The following is a 20,889-nucleotide window of genomic DNA, read 5'->3' on the forward strand; positions in this document are numbered from 1 at the left end:
GTGTGTGTGTGTGAGGAAGATCAGCCCTGAGCTAACATCCATGCTAATCCTCCTCTTTTTGCTGAGGAAGACCGGCTCTGCGCTAACATCTATTGCCAATCCTCCTCCTTTTTTTTCCCCTCAAAGACCCAGTAGATAGTTGTATGTCATAGTTGCACATCCTTCTAGTTGCTGTATGTGGGACACGGCCTCAGCATGACCAGAGAAGCGGTGCATCGGTGCGCGCCCGGGGATCCGAACCTACCAGGCCGCCAGTAGCAGAGCGTGTGCACTTAACCGCTAAGCCACAGGGCCGGCCCTGTTTTCATCTTCTATTCTCATCATATTCTTTTAAATAAAAATGAATCAACAAGTATTTGAGTGTTATACACAAGCGCCCACACTAGACACTGAAGGAGACAACTGGAATTCTTGAACACGGGAGGCAATCCATATTTGTTATAAAATTTGTGGTTCTATGGGATCTATAATGGTTGTTGTCTCAGTCTTGGTGGTGGTGGTGGAAAGGCAAAGGAGCAAGTGAGGCTCAAGATAGGCAGGAGATGCACATGGTAGCTGCATTCCTATTATTCAACCCACTTTGCCTTTAAAATCTATTCATTCATTCAAGAAATATTATTAAAGTGCCCACAGTGTGCCAGGTACTGTTTTAGGTACTAGGGATATGCTGGTGAATAAAACACATACAGTTCCCTCCCCTCATGAAGTTATAGTTTAGTGGGTGGACAAACAAATGAGTAAAACATGTGGTGTGTTAGATAGTGATAAGTGCCAGGAGAAAACTAAACTAGGCAAGGAGGCTAGGAATTGTGCACACCTGTGTGCTGGTAGCTATGGGTGGCGTGGGTTTGGGGCTGGTTTGCAATTTTCAATAGTGTGCTAAGGGAAGGCCTCAGCAAGAAGGTGACATTTAAGTCAAGAGCTGCAGAATGTGAGGGAGTGTGCCATGTGGATATCAGGGGTAAGAGCAATCCAGGCAGAGGACATGGCAATTGCAAAGGCCTGAGGTGGGATGCCTGACACGTTTGTTCAAGGAACAGTGAGGAGGCAGCTGGTGTGAAAGAGGTGTGAGTTCAGAAGGTGTGGAGGGAAGAATGTGCAGAGTTTTGTAGGTCAAAGGAAGGACTTTAGTTTTTAACATGCATAAAATAGGAAGCCATCTGGAGAGTTTTAACCAAAGGAGTGACTTGATCTAACCCTGGCAACTGCATTGAGAATAGACCATTGGTAGTATCGGGTATAGTGGAAAGAGAAGACTAGGAGAGAAACATAATGGTAGTTTGGACTGGGGTAGTAGCAGTGAAGTGGTGGGAAGGGGTCAGATTCTGGGTTAAGGATTCAAGATTGAGAGCAAGATAAAACAGATGAAAGAGAACCTCTTTGAATTTACAATAGTGAAATGTAATTTTCCTCATTAAAAAAAATCACTTTATAACAACAAAAAGATAAACAACCTGATTAAAAAATGGGCAAAGGTGGGGCCTGGCCCTGTGGTGTAGTGGTTAAGTGCGCTCACTCCGCTGCTGGCAGCCGGGGTTCAGATCCCGGGCACCCACCAACACACTACAGGCCACACTGTGGCGGCGTCCCACATAAAGTAGAGGAAGATCGGTACAGATGTTAGCTCAGGGCCAGTTTTCCTCAGCGGAAAAAAAAAAAAAAAAAAAGAAGAGGAGGATTGGCATGGATGTTAGCTCAGGGCTGATCTTCCTCACACACACACAAAAAAATGGGCAAAGGACTTGAATAAACAATTCTCCAAAGAAGATATACAAATGGGCAACAAGCATATGAAAAGAGCTCCACATCACTAATCACTAGGGACATGCAAATCAAAACCACAGTGAGATATCACCTCACACCCATTACGATGGCTACTAACAAAAATACAGAAAATAACAAGTGTTGGTGAAAATGTGGAGAAATTGGAATCCTTGGGCACTATTGGTGGGAATGTAAAATGGTGCAGCCATTGTGGAAAACAGCATGGCAGTCCCTCTAAAAATTAAAAATAGAATTACCATATGATTCAGCAAATCTACTTCAGAGTATATATCCAAAAGAATTGAAAATACAAATTGAGTTGGTTTTCCCTATAGTACTATGAATAAAAAAGCCACTTTAACAAATCATAGATTCATAGAAAATCTCTAGTTTTGTCATCTATTTTCTCAAATAATAGGAAATGAACTTTCAATAAAAAGTACATGGGGACCTTGAGCAAACGATGTATTTTTCACAGGACTGAAGTGCAGGTGGAAAGGAGCAATTCCTAGAACAACATCTGGAGGATCAGACGAAATGAGTTTCTACTTAAGCTATTCATTTACAATGACTGAAAAGAGAATTTATCTCCTACAATGGACTTTCAGATTAAATACAAAAGAAACTCAAGCAGAGAAAATATGCAGACAAAATTTTGGTATTATACTGAAACTAACCAACATTCAAATTATTTTTTCTCTCGCATTATTCAACTATCTGACTATTAGAGGGAGAAATGACACGCCACCGAGTTTATACAAAATTCAGCCTCCAAAAGTAAAGCGCTATGTGCACTTTCATTAGAAAGAGATAAAGGACGGACCTACACATTGCAATTTGTAGACAAGCTTCTATACAGGCATCATAGATCAACACAATTACGCAATCTAAAATCTCAGGTTAACAAGGCATTTAAAAAGAACCAACGGTTATCGCTACTGCGTGTGACATCACCGACTGCGTAAACATTGCTATCTAGTTGAAAATTTATGGACTAGACTAGATATTTTTTGCAACAGTTTAATAAGAGAAGACGACGCCACTACCGCAGCTGCCCCCAGGCAGTCCAACTCTTCACTGAATTTCTCTACTGTTGCTTTTGAATAGGAGGCTGTTGGCTATTTCGGGGCAATTGTGGGGTAAAGAACCTCACTGAAAAATCCACATTCGATTAGCTAATGTGGGAGATGACAATCCTCTGGATCTGCGACTTCAAAGAAAAGACAACTATTTTTTGAGTTCTTGCCTTGCTCTTGCTGATTTGATGCACAAACCCCCAGGAATATTTAGGTACATGGCTTCCGAAGTAGGGACAGACGAGAGCTGCAGCTGTCTTCCCGAGGCTTCTGCAAAGGCGAAGAGTACGCAATTTGAGGCGGCAACTGGCTTTTGGCGGACTCGCGCCCTAGATCAGTTTCCTCCTTCGTGTGTCAGGTGTTTCCACCTCGCTGATTTAAAGAGGGTCAGGAAAGGAAAGGGCCGGCCCTCGGTCGCCGCGGGCGGTCACTTGGGGACGGGGGTCTCGCGAGCGGACAGGCCCCGCCGGTCCCCTCATTCTCGCCGGGGCACCGCGCTCGCTCCCCGGGTCCCGCCCTCCGGGGCGCGGGGCGGGTCCGGCCGGGAGCTGCCCTCTTCCAACATGGCGCCGCGGGAGGCGGGTTCCGCTCGCCGGCTCCCGGGGTTCCGGCGCCGCGCGTTTTGGTTCCGGAGTAACCGTGCCCTCGCCGCCGCCGCCGCCTTCCTCCTCTTTTGGTCGCCGCCGCCTCCGGAGCGCGCGGCCTCGGACCCGCGCGCGCCGCGCCCTCCGGCTCGGGGTCGGGCAGCGGATTCGCCGCCTGCCCCTCCCGCGGACGGCCCCCTCGACTTTCTCGGGGCCTGGCGGCCCCGGGGCTCCTTCCTATCAGCCCCGGACAGGGGCCCCTTCCAGTCGGGGACCCTCCCCTCGTCCACTGAGGAGGACTGGACACCTGCCGCTGTATCTCGCTAAAACGGGGTCTTCTCTCTGCCGTTCCCTCACACCCACGCAGACGGCAGAGAGCTGCACGATCCCGTTTTGCCCTCTTTTCCAATTCCAGAACCTTCTGACCTCCGCTAGTTCCTGCTGGCCCCTGCCCCTTGCCCCGTCCGTGCTCACGGGCGGACAGCCCTCGGCGCCATACGGCCCGGGGCCTGGCGCAGTGCCTGCGGGCCCCTCCCTCTCTCTTCCGTCCCCCTCACCCCTAGTCCGCTCCCCCTCTGTCTTCTCTTGGAGCCCCCGTCTGACCAGGGGCCGGTGGGCACTCCTACCCCAGGATGTGAGCCCCGTTAACCTGTAATGCTCTGGCTGGCTCTTGGCCCCTTTCATGCCATGGAGAACCAGGTGCTGGTGATTCGCATCAAGATTCCAAATAGTGGCGCGGTGGACTGGACAGTGCACTCCGGGCCGCAGTTACTCTTCAGGGACGTGCTGGTGAGTGCTCATCTCAGTGTCCAATCCCAGCGAGGGGGGCGCAGGAGTTTGTGGGGCAGTCAGCGCCTGGGCCGCTGAATCTCACCCTGGTGGCCTGAGCTAGTGGTGGCGGCCATGGCTGGCCTCCTGTGGGGCGGTTTTATTGCTTCCACCGCAAGCATTGACTAAGCGCGTGGACTGAAATCTCGCAAATATGCGGGGCCCTGGGGAAATAGAGATGAATCAGATTGAACCTGTGTCCTCAAGGAGCTCACAGCCTGGAATGGGACATACACACAGAAGCAACCAATTGGGATACAAAAAGCTGAGTCTAGAAGAGAGTTTCTCCAGGTGTTTTGCTGAATATCCCTGGCCAGATTGAATCCAAGTCTTTCTACTGAGTTTCTTGAACTCGGTGACCAATGGGAAAGAGAAACAAGGCAACTCTAACTTATGTTTCAGTAAACCTGAGGTGTCATTGGTCTTAAGATATTAATTTGTGACCACTAAGAAAGAAAAAAATGCTGCTCATTAAACCATCACACCCCACATTGTACAAAAACAGCCCAATCGCAGAGATGTTAAAATAGAGGGAAAATGTGTATCTTCAAATCAATGATGTATTGTAACTTTCACAATAAATACTCAGAATGTATTTCAAATCAAAGCATGGAACGTTAGAGCAGCGTGGAACCTTTGAGGTGACCTGTTGAGCCCTCTTATCTTTTTTGCAGGTAGTTACTGAGGAGCAGTGAGGTGAAATGGGTTTTCCAAAGCTGTGTTGCTCGTGAGTGGGAGAGTCGGTACCAGAACTCAGATTTCCTTACTTTTATTTAGTATTTATTTCCACATGTTTCAGTGCCACTGCTCTTTTAGCATTTATTTGAGATAGACAGAGAAAATTGTGCCCATTTTATATACTGAATAACTGAGGTATCAAAGGCAGAACTGACATACCAAGAAGCATGTTGCCAAGTACCAGATCTATAGGGGAACTTACCTGCAAATAAGATGGGCCTGGGTGGAGGATCTTGGGAGGAGGAAGATCTGTGATGTGATTTTTGATTGTCATAGGTTACTCAATCAAAGTTTGATTCCTGTACCTTCATTTTGAGTTCTGGATGTGACTGACCACCCGGGTCATACAGATTTTTAGTGTCTGGGCTAGGAGTGCAGAGGCTGGAGTGAACCAGCAGCCTCCAATCTTGTACACCAAATACCGTCCCTTTCTTTGCATCTGGAGTTCTCCACACACTCACATGCACATAGATTTCTCCTCATGACAAGGCCCAAACTGCTTAGCGTGGCCCCTGGGCCCATCTTGATTGGCTTGTGCCTGCCTGGCACGAGCTTTGTCTCTCGCCACACCCACATGAGCATCCTGTGCGCCAGGTATACGGAATTAACCTTCAGTTCTCCCAGGTGCTCAGGCCATTGCCACTCGGCCCCTTTTTTCACCTGGCCAACTCCCACCTGTCCTTCAAAGCCCAGCCTCACTTTTCCTCCAGGTTGCTCTCGGTTATGTGCCTCTCCTCTGTGTTCCCACAGCTTCCTTCCAGCAGAGCACACAGGTTGTGTCATACCTCTGTCTGTCTCCTACACTAGATGGTAAACTTCTGGAGGAGATGGACCTCTCTGTTTCCCCTCTGTTTCTGGTGCTTCATAGGACCCTGAAATGTTTGTTTAACGAGGAAGCTTAAAAGAGAGTGTATGCAGTTATTTTTTGTGGACAGTGCACTAGTTTTTGAATCAAGAAATTTGAGGTTAATTGCAAGCTGTCCTACTAACTAGGCAGGTCACTCTACCTCTCTGATCCTCAGTTTCCTTTCTTGGAAAATAGGGATAATGATACCTGCCTCCAGCGTGTGTGAAGGTTAAGTGAGATTGTGTGTATGAAGAGAAAGACATGAGCTTTCTTTCACTTGACTCATTTGAGACAACAGAAGGTATTATTTTAAGTATAATGGTACAGTGTTTAAAAACACAAACTCTGGGGCCAGACCGCCTGGGTTTAGACTGCCAGGCCTACCAGACTCACCTGAGCACGCGTCTTCTGTGTCAGTTTCTTCTTCTGTAAAAAAAAAAAATAGTGCCTACCTCATAGAATTCTAACATTACTGGAGTTGACACATGTAAAGCACTTGGAGCAATCTGGAATGTAGTGAGTGCTCTATAAGTGTTGTTGTTGTTGTTATTGTTACAACAGAAGGGATAGGGCCTGGGTCTTCTTGTCAAGCATCTCACTTGTACCTTGGCTCAAGGCTGACTGGCCTAAAAGTAAACTTTGCCCAAATGGTCCCACCGTCTAGAGCTTGTGCGTGTGTTTGCACACGTGCATGCTCAGGTAAGCCCACATGGAGCATGTTGTGTTGGGAAGGCCTGATGAAGGGCTCATGGCAGTGGGTGCTGCGCTATCTCCTAGTGCTCTTTACAGCAAGTTCTTTGAACTGCAAGCCCAGATCCTGGAGGACTCCTGCGATCTCTTCTCCAGGTTCACCTCATCTCTTCATCAAGAAGTTGGCAGCAAACCAACAGGTGTATCAGCATCTCTGGCTTGGAACCTTAAAGTTTAAAGCCAAATGAAACCTGTTAGCATCCCCTTCATCTAATATAACTCTCTTCACCCCAGTTTTCAAATGAGGAGGCATGAATCTTGGGGGTGGGGGAAATGCTAAAGCCACACAGCTAGTTTTTGGTGGAACTGGACACAGAAGCCAGATGCAGTTTATAGTCACTGAGTCACCTGTCACTGAGAATGTTTTGGACCTGGAGTCAGTAGTTGAGGGTTTCAGAAACAATTTCATCAAGTAGATGATGAAGTGACCTGGCAAGCCACTCAGCCTCTTGGGCCCGTGTCCTTCGTCTGAATAATTAGGGACTGGCTGCAATGTGAAGTAGGTCTAGCTGCTTCTCAAGGGCAGACATTTGGGTTTTCTGCTCTTCAGTTTTCTGTGTTTCTCTTCCTTGTAGACATAGTCCCCAGTTTGGGAGAAGTTGTGCTGGAAATCTGGACTAGTGAGCGGTACCAGAGAATGTTCCTCCTTTCCTTGCTATCTGAATCCTGTCTCCCAAGTCCCAGCTCAGATTTTCCCTCATCTGTGAAATTTCTGTCTAAACTGAGCCTGTGATGTTTCCATCCTGAGTTAGCAAATACTGTTTGCTATTTATGTCTTTTGTTTGGCTCTTATCATACTGTAAGGGCTCTGTATTGTTAGTCTTTTAGGTTTGTCTTTATCTCTGTGACCAGATTATAATCTTCCTAAGGTCAAGGAGCAAGTCTTATTCTTCGATAGCCTACAGCTTTGTGGTCTTTATGCTCCTGGCGTGTTGTGGATTCTTAATTATACTTTTGGGCTGTCATATATTTGACTGATTTCTTAAAAAGTAGGAGAAGAAAAAGATCAAGAAATGATCACCATCTAGATAAGTAAACTTAAGTTTTCTTTTGAAACCTTCTCTAGGTTAGGTAAATGTTGAAAATAAGACAGGGTTGCTTTGAAATAAATCACTTAAAATATAACTGGAAAATATACATAAAACCATTAAATGTGCCCTGCTTAGAGATGACCAGTAGATATTGACTAATTTTCAAACTCTTTACCCTTTTGTCATTATAAGAGCCCCACTTTATTCACTTTAACAAAACAAGATGATCAGTTGTAGTCACATGATTCTCATGAGTCTCTCAAGCAAGTTGCTTTTTCTCTCTCTTTTTCCCCTGCATTACATGTAACGTATATGTGGCTCCTCATTTATGTTGCTGGGCAAAGGATGCCATTGCTGCCCCGCAGGGTTTTCAGCTAGCTATTAGAAATCTGCTGTTTGATGGGGTCTGCTATTCATAAATAGGCAGGATCCTAAATTAGTTTGCTAGTACTGTAGAGTTCACCCCTCAGGATTGATTGTCTGAATGATGGGAGTTCCTGGAAGTAACCAGTGACCTAGACCTGGAGGGTTGGGGGTGGAGTCCCCCTTTTTTTTGTTTTTTGTTACCAACACTAGCTGGAAAAGGTCCCCAGTAAATGCTGTGGAAAGATGAAGTAAATGAATGAATGACCATCTTCCACTGATTGTCGGGTGCTGAAATTTAAGGTTTCATTATGAGGGAAGTTTTGTAATGTTCCAGTCATCAATGACTTGTTTTATTTGTGTAACAGACGCTAATATGGCGCTTTCCGTATGCTAGATGCTCTTCTAAGCTCTTTACAGTTATTAACTCATTTAGTCCTACGGGGTAGGTGCAGTTATGATCTCATTTTACACAGAAGGAAACTGAGGCATGCGCTCTCAGACTTTATTTACACTGGTGGCCTGTATAGTTTATTCTATAACTCGCTCTACAGTTTCCATTTACCTGTCAATAAATACTTTCTACCTATGAGTGTGTAGAAAGAATTTTTTTTAACATTAAAATCTTTTACAAATACTTCTCAAAAAGTTGATGTTTCATTTGCTAAGACTAGAGTCAGAAGGAAAAAGTAATAATCTACTTTGGCTCTAATGAGCGAGGGCTGCCTAAGATAGTTCCCTTTGATCAATTTTCTATGCACAGATTTATTTTTTTTAAAAAAGCCCTGTAGAGGCAAGGCTGTTACGCAAACTGCCACTGCAGCAAAAGCTTCTGAAGAACTGCCTTTAGAAGGAAGTTGCAGCCGCCGCCCTGCCAAGTGCCCTGCTTGGAAGGGCTGTGGGCTCCCTGCTGAGAAGTACTGCCAGTGGCTGTGTCAGCCAGCTGCGTGGTGCCGGTTCTGGCACAGCCCGGGAGGGATGTTGCGGCAGAGCTCTCCGAGAGCAGTGAGGTTTGCGGGCCACTTGGGTTGGACTGGACATAATGGAGGGTCGCTTGTCCCAGAACTATTTCTCGAAGGTGTTCTCTGCCTCTTTAATTAAACTGTCTCTGTAGACTAATTTTCAAGTGTTTTCAACTTTATTAAGTTCATTTGAATGTTGATATCAGATTATATACACTTAAAAAAATTTTTTTAGACTAGATTAATTTTATTTCAGTGTCATTAAATATATATTTTTCAGTTGCTTAAGAGTAAAGGTTAATAAGAATTGTTTACATTAAATGTAGCAATATATCAAAGAGTTTTTGAACTCTTCCCACTGTGCAAGGCAAAGTGTTGCTGGTTATCTGTCAGGAACTACATTTGTTAAATGTCTATAATGTGCTAGGCTAGCTTATGTTTATCACATTATTTAATTTTTACATTACCTCTAGGAGTTTTGCTACACCCATAGGATAATCAGATTGAGGCTCAGAGAGGTTAAGTAATTTGGTCCCAGTCACGCAGCTAGTAAGTGCAGAGCTGAGATTCAAACCCAGGCCAGTCTGACTCCCAAACCCCTTGCTCTTTCTACTGCAGTACATTCCACAGCCTCCCATAGAAGGAACTACCTTTTTTGTAAATATGCAATAGTGTATTTGTATATGCTGTTGAATCGAGAGTGAAAGATTATTTTATTAATTCAGAGTAGAAAAGGTTTTGTGAAGATACTCCCCCCTCTCCCCCATAGAGATTTTTTTTTTTTTTTTAAAGATTTTATTTATTTTATTTTTTCCCCCCAAAGCCCCAGTGGATAGTTGTATGTCGTAGCTGCACATCCTTCTAGTTGCTGTATGTGGGACTCGGCCTCAGGATGAACGGAGAAGTGGTGCCTCGATGCGCACCCGGGGTCCGAACCCAGGCCACCAGCATCGCAGCGCGCGCACTTAACCACCAAGCCACAGGGCCGGCCCTCCCCCATAGAGATTTAAACTATGGGCTTACATTGCTGGGCTAAGTGTGATTATGAGCTAATGTTTTTATAGTTTATGCCAAGATTTCAAAAACCTTTTCCAGGTTCTCATATTTCCTCTAGGATTTGCCACATGTTAGCAATAAAGAAGATGGCTAATTGTGTTTCTTTATTCTCTCTTTGTCTAGGATGTGATAGGCCAGGTTCTGCCTGAAGCAACAACAACAGCATTTGAATGTAAGTCTGGCTTGTATACTTTCTTGACTGTTTTTTTCTGCAGTAATTTTTCAAAGGGTTTATGGGTTGCATTACTTTAGAAACTGACAAAAACAAATTATTTATGATTATCATATGGTACATTTAAATATTTATAAATTAATGCAAGTTTAATGATGATACTGAACCAAGTAATATTTTCTTATTTAATCATATCTTGGGTGTGCATATTTCTATAATATAGCTTTAATTACCAACATGACCTTTATCTGCTCTTGCTCCTCACTGTAATAATAATGTGGGACAAAATGAAATGTGTAAACTACCTGTAGGCCGATGATTATTGATGAAGAGATTTTAATCCATTGCTGCTTTAAACCAGCCACAGAGTAGAGCTTTTAAGTGAATATTGCATGGAATAATTCTGTTTTAGTGGTGCTTGACGTGGCTACTAGATGATGACAGCAACTCTTCAGGTCCTGAGTCCTCTCCCACCCCCAAACCAATTGGCTTGGGGACTGGGGGGCGGGGGCGGGGTGTATAGAAAACTGGACCTGACATCACTGCAGGGAAGGTCAGGGTCCAAGTAATGTTAAGATGAGAGTTCAGTCAGTAGCCCAGGGGCTGTGGTGTTGAGAAGGATAAAGTAAGGATTTGTAACTGTGGTTCCCATCTTTTTGTGAAGATGAAGGCCACTTTTCTGTAGAGAAAAACGTAAGGTTTCTCCACATGATAGTATACTTTCTGTTCTTGTTTTTAAGCAGATGGTTAATGACAGAGAATACAACGTCCTTTCTCTTTTACTTATGTTCTCTTTGGAGGACAGTTTGGCAGTACTTACCAAAATATAAAATGTGCAAAACCTCTGACTCAGCAGATCCACTTTTAGGAAGCTGTCCAACAGAAATACCTACACATGTGTTGAATGCCCTTCAAACAAAGTGTTCATTGTGGAATTTTTTTGTGTGTGTGAGGAAGATCGGCCCTGAGCTAACATCTGCCCATCCTCCTCTTTTTGCTGAGGAAGACTGGCCCTGGGCTAGCATCCATGCCCATCCTCCTCTACTTTATATGAGACGCCGCCACAGCATGGCTTGACAAGCGGTGTGTTGGTGCGTGCCCGGGATCCGAACCGGTGAACCCCGGGCCACCGCAGCAGAGCATGCACACTTAACTGCTTGAGCCACTGGGCTGGCCCCTGGAATTATATTTAATAGCAAAAAATTAGAGGTAAGGTAAATGCCTAGAATAATGGATTAATAAATTATTTATCCATAATCTGAAGCATTAAGCAGTGGCTAAAAGGAATGAGTTAGGATTTTATGCGTTGTCATGGAAAGATATCCATGATATATTATTGAATAAACAAATAGTATGTATAGTATGATCCCATGGTGAGAAATATCTAATCCCTCCTCCTCCCAACTTCATGCATATATTGAGAGACAGGGATCTGAAGCGTGCCCACTACAGTGTTTTCCAGTGGTCTCCCCTGGAAAGTAGACCTGGGGATTGGAGTGCGGAACAGTTTGCTGAATGAGCCTGCTTTTTACTTTATATATTTCTCTAGTGTTTGAATATTTTTCAACAATCATTATATGTTTTTAAAAGCTGCTATGAGTAGAACTCTTAAAATAATTAGTATTTTATTAACTGCACTGGACTCTATTATATACTATTGAAAAATAGTACATACATCTGAAATGCATATTAGTATTCCAAGCTCTATTAAGACCCCTGGCGGTAACCCTTGGGGGTGCCAGGGATTTCATGGACAGTCCGAGAGTTAACGTTTGGAGTACTTATTGTTGCCAGATGCTATGCTAAGAGCATTCCATGGTTTATCTCATTTAATGTAACCTTCACAAGATCCCCATGAAGTCTTTTGAAGGACTGTTATTAGCACCGTTTTAGTTGAGGAAAGGACATGTCCTCTAAGTGTCTTGCTCAAAGTCTCACAGCTAGTAAGTGGTGAAGTGGAATTTCTGGAGTAGACTCCCAGCGTGTGTGTGTGTGTGTGTGTATGCTCAACCACTCTGGAGGCTTGTTCTGATTATTCTTAAGTGGCAAAAAGAAGACTTTCTACTTCTCGCTTTCTGGGTCCCTCCAAAGTGGCTTGATGTACCTGTGCCCCTGTACCTTCCAGAGTTAGAGCTCATAGTGGTAATGCCGATGATTTTAACTGTCATTTACTGATGGCCTGCTCTGTGCCAGGCAGTGTACTAGATGATTTACCTAGACTGTTGCTCATCTTTACAACAACTCTGAGGTAGGAAAATTATACCTGTGAGGAAACTGAAGCTCGGGGTCATGAAATGATTGCCGAAGGTGATCAGCTAGGAAGTGGTGGAGCCCAGATTCATACATAGTTCTTTTGACTGTAAAACTTGCACTCTTTATAACCAAGTGTGTCAATAGCCGGTGGTGTATAGTATGGCTTGTGTGGTGTGTGGGTTTATGGTTTATGGGTATTCTGGAACAACTCTTGAATAAATAAAACTTTGATCAAAGAAATATTTATGGTAATATATATAGTGTGTGTGTGAGGAAGATCAGCCCTAAGCTAACATCCATGCCAATCCTCCTCTTTTTGCTGAGGAAGACTGGCCCTGGGCTAACATCCATGCCCATCTTCCTCCACTTTATATGGGATGCCGCCACAGCATGGCCTGACCAGCGGTGCATTGGTGCGCGTCCGGGATCCGAACCAGGGCCGCCAGCAGCAGAGCACGCTCTTAACCGCTATGCCACGGGGGCTGGCCCCTATGGTAATATATTTAATACTGAAAAGTTTACCTAACACTAACAGAAAAAAAGTTTAAACTTTTAGGTTTAAGTTCTTAAAGATCTCGTTCCTTCTTTTCCCCCGACAAGAGCAGCAGTTCTATACCCATCTACATCTGGCCCAGTTTTAGATGAAAAAAATAAAAACACACACAGACAAAACAATGATAGTCCTTTGTTTTTTGTGCTTAGATTACCATTTACTTTTCATTATAGATTTAAAATCCTAGGCCGACTTTTTTTCATGATTATTCTAGAGTGACCTTATTTTCTGAACCAAAGATCTGCACTAATAAATGGAATCTATGCATAAGAAATAGTTGGAAGGATGTCGTTTGTAAGCTAATTTACTGAAATTTTTGAGATATTTCAGTGGTTTATGGGTACGATGAAACAACTCTTGAATAAATAAACTGTAATCGAAGAAATATTGATGGTAATATGTTTCATACTGAAAAGTACACCTAACTGATTTATTTCTTATACAAAAGGAATGGTATTACATAGAGTGATATGAATTAAGCAACAAGAGAAAGGGCAGCTGTCAAATTTACCTGTTTTACGTAAATGTAAAGAAAAAGAGTTGAGTAAGTGGAAAGGGGGGAAGTTCAGGTGGTCTTACAGATTCTTCATTTCTGAGAAATGCCATCTCTTCAGTGAAACTTCTGGTCCCCCCAGATGCGGTTTATCTCTCTGTGCACCTTTACTAGAGCAAGTGACCCATTGGGCCTGCCTTCTGGTGGTTGTGTTCGTGCTTCCCTTCCTCACTAGATTTTGACTGGCTTGGTGAGAGGGACTGTGTTTTATTTCACTCTTACTCTCTCTTCTTAGTACTTGCCTTAGTGCCTTGTAGGAACCCACTTGTTGCATAAATGGAATGTTATATGTGTCCATATTCAAATGAGAATTATAAAATGCATGTGAACTAAAGCTAAGAAAGTAATTCACTTTTTTGGATTATTTGTGCTGTTGCACAGGCATGGGATATGGTTGGTTGGTGGTGGATAATTCAGGCCTCAAAATTCAAATTCCCACACTTGACTGGGCCCCATGTCCTGAGGGGCAGAGGGTCCGCAGTGGGTGTCTTCACTCTGGCTTCTGTCCCTGGGGATGGTGTTTCCCAGGGGAGTTAGAGTTGGATGAGGGGAAGGAGACCCATTTGTGCTCAATTCACCTCTTGGACTGATGGCCCTAAACGTTTTCTTCCTCGCCCTTTTGGGTCCTTTCTTCTTTACAACTAGAGCACAAATGAAAGTACTTTTCAGTATCTAGTGTTTGATTTTTTTTTTTTTAATTAAGAAGCTATAGATGATCTTTAAGAAAAATTCAAACAGCGTAAAATAAAGGAAAAAGTAAAAGTCCCTATTTCCCCAATTCACTAGTTAACAATTTCTTCTGTATCCTTACAGAAATTTTCTCTGTGCATAATCTGTACTGTACTGGAACTAGTTTCCCGCGCCCCCACTTAATGGTGTACGTTGGACCTCTTTTCAGCATCAGTGTGCACAGATCACCTTCATTATTTCAGGCGACTACATTATACTTAATTTTATGGCTATAGCTCGATTTATTTAACTTACTATGGACCAGTTTTGTTACCAGTTTTTTAGTATTTATTAGAAAAAATGCTGCAGTCAGCAACGTCTTATATCTTTCCACATTGTGGAAATATATTTGTAGGATAAATTCGTAGGAGTTGGAACTACCAAACAGGAGAACCCATATTTTACATTTTAATAGCTGTTACCTTATTGCTCTTCCAAAAGGTGGAACCAGTTTACACTCACACCAACTATGTTTGAGAATGCCCACTTCTCTCTACCCTCACCGACTCTGAGTATTAGCAAACTTTTTAGTCAATGTCAATTTGGTAGGTGAAAAAGATTATTATATTATTGTTTTATTTTGTATTTCTTCAATTATAAATAAGTTTGAGCATCTTCTCATTTATATTTTGGTCATTCGTATTTAATTTCTGTGAACTGTTTGTCATCTTGCCCACTTTTCTGTTAGGTTGTCTTTTTCTAATTGAGTTGGGAGCTTTCCCATATTAAGAAAATTAGTCCTTCATCTTATATGTTACAGATATTTTTCTTTAGTTTATTGCTTTCCTTTTTCCTTTCATCTTGTTTTGGTCCTTTTTTCCATGGAGAAGTTAAAAGTTTTTACATGGTCAGATTTATCATATTTTCCTTTGTGACTGTCATGCTTAGAAAGGCCTTCCATTTTCCACATTCCATTGAAAAAACATTCATCTGTATTCTTTTTTTTTCCTGGTTTAATGGGGTTAAGCACACACACACGTTAGGTATGTTTGTAAATATATACGTTCCTACGTGTATGAGTGTGGGGTTTTTCTTTTTTTTGGTAAAACAGCATGCATTTTTATTACCAAGGTTGGAGATATTTTTTTTTAGTTCTTGTACTGTCTTCAATTTATTTTGGTGAAAGGGGATCCAACTTTATTCTTCAAGCAGATGGACAGTTGACTTCACACCAGTTATTGAATAATTTGTCTTTTCCCAGATGTGAGACCACTTCTGAGATGAAGCTAAATTCCATAACCATAAAAAATCTTGTATGTTTGCATGCATGGGCCCTACATATGCTGTAGGAGCTTGACATTCATATAGACCCAAAGACCCCCTGCTGATTTTCACAGTTTCATTAACAGATTAATGAGTACACCAACACGTGAGGTGACGGAAATCTACTGTGCCCACCAGTGAGTTTCCTGTGCATGTCTGTTACATGTCTTCCTTTCTCTGGGTTTTGTCTACACAAGTTAACTGCTATAAAATGACTGTTGGGCTGCTGTTGCTGGATAGTAAAAATCTTATTGGTGACTTGAAAGATGCATTTTAAGTCTATATAGACAAGTGCTGACTAATACCTGTAAATATCATATGGCTCCACTTTTCCAAGACACTCTGACATCACATATTCTGGTCTGTAGCCCTCATAAGTGTCTTCCCACTTTTCAAACTATGTGTCTGAGTTTTGGTTCAGAAAATAGGCTATAGGATAAATTTTTATTTTATTTATCTCTTTCTTCAACCACGACCATTTGTACTCACTTCTCATTGAATGGAATCCTTTTCAGTTGTTTTATGAATTTCTGGAAGATTATTTTGGTTGGAAATTTTAAAACCAGTACATCATGTCTCATTTTAAGTTTGGCATAATATGACCATTTAAAGCAAAATTGCAATTACATAAGTTGTAAATTCTTAGAGTATAGAAAACAGCTATAGCTGATTACTGGAATGACACCTGTAGGAAACACCCCTCATGTCCAAATAGCAAAGACAACCTCATTAAGAATAATTGGGTGGGAACTCTTTTTTGCTTTGAAGAAAAGTCTAAATCATAAAATATTTAGAAAAAATGAAGTTTTATTTTCTTAAACTATAGTGTATGTAAATGATAACTGGTTGCTTATAAGTAAAACTAGGTAGGTTAATGAAAAATTGTAGTTCACAATAGACCTACGCTGAGTCTAAAAATTATTTAACATGTAAGAGTTAATTGTGCATCCTAGAACTTGAGATGGTTTGAAGACAGCTTTAGGTTATTGAAATTTTGGTTTGAAATATCATTGATGCAAAAAGTCCAAATCCCTTTTGGTCTTATGAAAGTAGTTAGTAGTAGTAGTAGATGTTAGTAGTATTAGTAGCTATTAGTTACTTATTAGTAGTAGGTATTAGTAGCCTTGCTATTTTGTGTGAGAATTAAGAAGTATAAGTCCTTTACTCAAGCACCAGGCTAGTTTTTACTTGAGGGCAGTAGATAGTGCTGCTCAATTTTGAATCCCTAGAAACCCAGCCTAGTACCTGGCGCATGGTAGACTCTCAATATGTGTTTCTGGAATGTGTGAGTGGTTGAAGGAATGAAGTAATAAGGACAAGCCTTCTATGTCTCATCCGTTAGCAAATCCTATTGCTCTGTCTTTAAAATACATCCAGCACGTGATGACAGCTCAAAACCTCAGCTTGGTTTAGGCCGCCATCATCTCTCACCTTGCCTAGGACAGTGGTTTCCTAACTGGTCTCCCTGCGTCTACTTTTGCCTCCACACAGCGTCTTCTTCACACAGCAGCCAAAGTGATCCTTTTAGACGTTAAGTGAGATCATGACACTCAGAACCCTCCAGTACTTTCCATCTCACTCCAGAGTGAAAGCCAGGTCTTTAAAACGCCCTACAAGGCCCTGCATTTTCTCATCCGCTCCAGCTCTGCCCACCATTACTTCTCTGCATCCATCTATTTCTCTCCCCCCTCTCATTCTGTTCCAGCTACTCTGGCTTTCTTTCAGTCTCTCCAACATGCCAAGTATTGTTCGGCCTCAGGGCCTTAGCATTGGCTCCTCCCTCTGCCTGGAACATTCTTTCTGCAGATGTCTGTATGGCCCACTCCCTCGTCCTTTCAGTCTCTCTCAACTAGAGTGTAAGCTCCCTGAGGGCGGGGTTTTTCTTTTTTTGCTGTTACTGTCCCCAGTGCCCAGAATGTTGCCTGCTACATAGTGGGGACTTAGAGATTTGTTGGAAAGAGGAAGGAAGCAAAGAAGTGAGGAAGGAATCAGGAGGTGAGAGTCCTGGAGCTAAATTAAAATTCATGGGTATGAAGATTTGGCCTAGAACCTGTGGCCTCTACTCTTGTTTAGTCCTTACCCCTGAGAAGGGCTCTAAACTTGACAACTTTTCAGGTAATTTCCTTTTGATGTCTTTCTAACCTCTACAGTTATGTTTTCATTTCTTTCCTCTTGCTTTGGAAAAAGCTACTTTGCTTTAGTTCTAATTGACTCTCACCTGGCACTGAAGGAATGCGACAAATGACATATAATATATTGCCTTAACTTTCTGTTCCTTTATAGATGCGAGATTGCTTCTCTCGAGACCCCACTTGAGCCCTGTCCCTGCAGTGGGCGCTGTTTGCCTGAGAGTTCCCCGGCATCTGCTATGTGTCTGCTGTTTACTCCGAAGGCACTGTGCTCGCCATTCTGGCCGCCCTTACCTGGGGCTGTCTCTCCTCTTTTGGGCCTTTATGTTCCTCCTCTTGGTTTCTCTTTTGGATTGCGTGTTGCTTCAAATAAAATCGCTAACAACATATGGCCTGTTATGATTCTCTTTTCCCAAACTCTGCCATTTTGTATATTTGTGACACACTGCAGATTTTGTGAAGATTGCTTCATAATATTTGTTTACCATCTGCTGCACTCTATTTGGTATCTTGCTAGGATTTTTTTCCTCCATTTTAAGTGACATTAACAAAATCCAGCCAGTACATAGACTTTCTGGTTCTACTTTTGCTTCCCTAATGTGCTGGAAAATCATATTACTATGCTTCAGGCAACTAGAGAAGCCTGGGATTCTCATTGTGAACCAGTGTATCAGAGCTATCCCTCCCGTACTTCTTGTTCATATCTAGTAATGCTTTTTAGATCAGATGGCAAAGAACATCCATGTATGAGACAAAAAGAGTTCAAATTATTTTTTCTACTTCTCTCTACTTAGTACCATGAGTTTCTAGTGTTCTTCACTAACATATTTATACCTTTGAAACTCTTTGTGCTATTTTAGTAAGTTTTATGATTTATAGTTCCTGTTGGTATACTGTTTATAGCTAATCCAGTTTGATAGGCAAATGGCCAGTCTTTGCTAGACAGGCTGTGTATATCCCACTTTTTATTCAGAAAAGTATTTTAAGTTATTGTCATACTAAATTGCTTGGTGTGTATTTCTACTTTCTTACCCTTTACTAACTTTTCATTTCTGTCAATTCAAGTTCTTTATTTTTTTTAACTTTTCCTACCTTTATTGAGATATAATTGACATATGACATTTGTAAGTTTGATGTGTACAACACATTGATGTGATACAGTTATATATTGTAAAATGATTACCACCATAGCATTAGCTAACACTCCCATCCTGTCAGATAATTATCATTTCTTTTTTGTGGTGAGAACATTTAAAATTTACTCTCTTAGCAAGATTCAAGTATATAATACAGTGTTATTAGCTATAATCACCATGCTGTACATTAGATCCCCAGACTTTGTTAATCTTATCACTGGTAGTTTGTACCCTTTGACAGATATCTCCCCGCTTCCCCTATCTCCCATTCCCTGGTAACCACCTTTCTACTCTCTCTTTCTCTGAGTTTGGCCTTATTAGCTTCCACATATAAGTGATATCATATGGTATTTGTTTTTCTGTGTCTTACTTATTTCTCTTAGCACAGTGCCCTTGAATTTCATCCAAGTTGTCACAAATTGCAGGATGTCTATCTTTTTCATGGCTGAATAATATTCCATTTCGTGTGCGTGCACACACGCATGTGTGTGTGGGTGTGTATGTGTATACCGCATCTTCTTATCCATTTATTTATTAATGGACACTTAGGTTGTTTCTGTATCTTGGCTATTGTGAATAATACTGCAATGAACCTGGGAGTGCAGATATCTCTACAAGATTCTGATTTCAGTTCCTTTGGATATAGACCCAGAATTGTGATTGCTGGATCATATGGTAGTTGTAGTTTTAATTTTTCGAGGAACCCACATAACTGTTTTTCATAGTGGTTGTACCAGTTTACATTCCTATCAGCAGTACACAGAGGTTCTCTTTTCTCCACATCCTTGCCAACAGTTGTTATTTCTTGTCTTTTTTTTTTGTTTTTGTGAGGAAGATCAGCCCGGTGCTAACATCTGCCAGTCCTCCTCTTTTTTTTTTGCTGGGGAAGACTGGCCCTGGGCTAACATCCGTGCTCATCTTCCTCCACTTTATATGGGACGCCGCCACAGCATGGCTTGCCAAGCAGTGCTTCGGTGCGCGCCCGGGATCCGAACTGGCGAACCCTGGGCCGCTGCAGTGGAACGCGCGCACTTAACCGCTTGCACCGCCGGGCCGGCCCCTATTTCTTGCCTTTTTGATAATAGCCATTCTAACAGGTGTGAGGTGATATCTCCTTGTTTTGATTTGTATTTCTCTGATATTAGAGATGTGGAGCACCTTTTCATGTACTTGTTAACTATTTGTACATCTTCTTTGTAATTCATTGTGTTCAGAAAGAAGTGTATTCTCACTTTAAATGTCAAGGCCAATGATTTGCTCTTGGATTGCCATCAGGGAGTTAGAGAGCTTGGATGTTGCCTTTTGGCCAATCATCAGTCTTCTCTGAGGTGTAATTACTTTTCCAACTCAGTCTCCTCTTTGACAAGAACAAGGAGTCTTCATTAAAACTACTAATTACAAATATTAAAGAGTGAAGCAACGGTCCACCAAGGAGCAATTTGTAAAGAAAAGCAATACTTACATAAAATGAAGTTTCTTATTAATCCATAAGAACTATTAATCACTATGTCATATAAGCCTGATTTTATCCCCAGGATTTATTAGAATGCCTGTTTCAACTTGTCCGAAATCTTTCTGTTGGAGTCAGACCCCTCATGGGACAGTTCCAACACTTTACCTAGGTTGGCATCAAAAGCTATTCTGGCATTTTGTCCTCAGTTTTCTGTCCGCGTAGAGCAAAGTGCCCTTGTAGTGTTTCATAGCTGCTTTTTATGGACCTGCTATGCAAGAAATTATTCTGGTAGCTGACTTCCCTTACCGTTTTCTGGTGAAATAATCCCTCAGAGATTTCATAGAATTCTAGAATTCCAGAGTCTTTTGTTTTAAGTAGCCTTAAAAGGTCAAGCCCTTGCTTTGAGGGCTCAGAGAACTCTCTTTGTTGTTGTTCCTGTTTTAGAGAGATTATGATTTAAATGATCTTTCTGGAATCTGTTCCCTCTCTTTACAGATTATAAAAAGATTTTTCACATGTTTTATTAAATTCCAAGAACTTCTTTATCCCATGTGTGCAATACTTTATTTAGGTCTTGTGTGGATTGAAATTTGAATATAAGCAGTCCCTTTGTAACCACCATCTCTATAGCTAGCTCTGGTATAGGAAT

General features: G+C 42.1%; 1 protein-coding gene across 4 annotated transcripts in view; it reads left to right on the forward strand.

The window, feature by feature from the left end:
• Positions 1 to 3,437: 3,437 nt before the first annotated feature.
• Positions 3,438 to 20,889, forward strand: part of MAP2K5 (mitogen-activated protein kinase kinase 5) — a 252,190-nt gene continuing 234,738 nt past the window's right edge. For 2 of the 4 annotated variants that reach the window (XM_004421737.3, XM_087428588.1), the window contains exons 1-2: positions 3,439 to 4,213; positions 10,123 to 10,171. In XM_004421737.3, the coding sequence (XP_004421794.1) occupies positions 4,079 to 4,213; positions 10,123 to 10,171 (184 nt within the window). In that variant the 5' untranslated portion in view covers positions 3,439 to 4,078. Of the gene's footprint in view, positions 4,214 to 10,122; positions 10,172 to 20,889 lie in introns of all 4 variants that reach the window. The other 2 variants (XM_087428587.1, XM_004421736.3) reach the window with 2 other exon arrangements.

The sequence above is a fragment of the Ceratotherium simum genome, chromosome 3 (assembly GCF_057802395.1).
Source record: "Ceratotherium simum simum isolate JZ-2026a chromosome 3, ASM5780239v1, whole genome shotgun sequence".
Classification (NCBI taxonomy): Eukaryota; Metazoa; Chordata; class Mammalia; order Perissodactyla; family Rhinocerotidae; genus Ceratotherium; species Ceratotherium simum.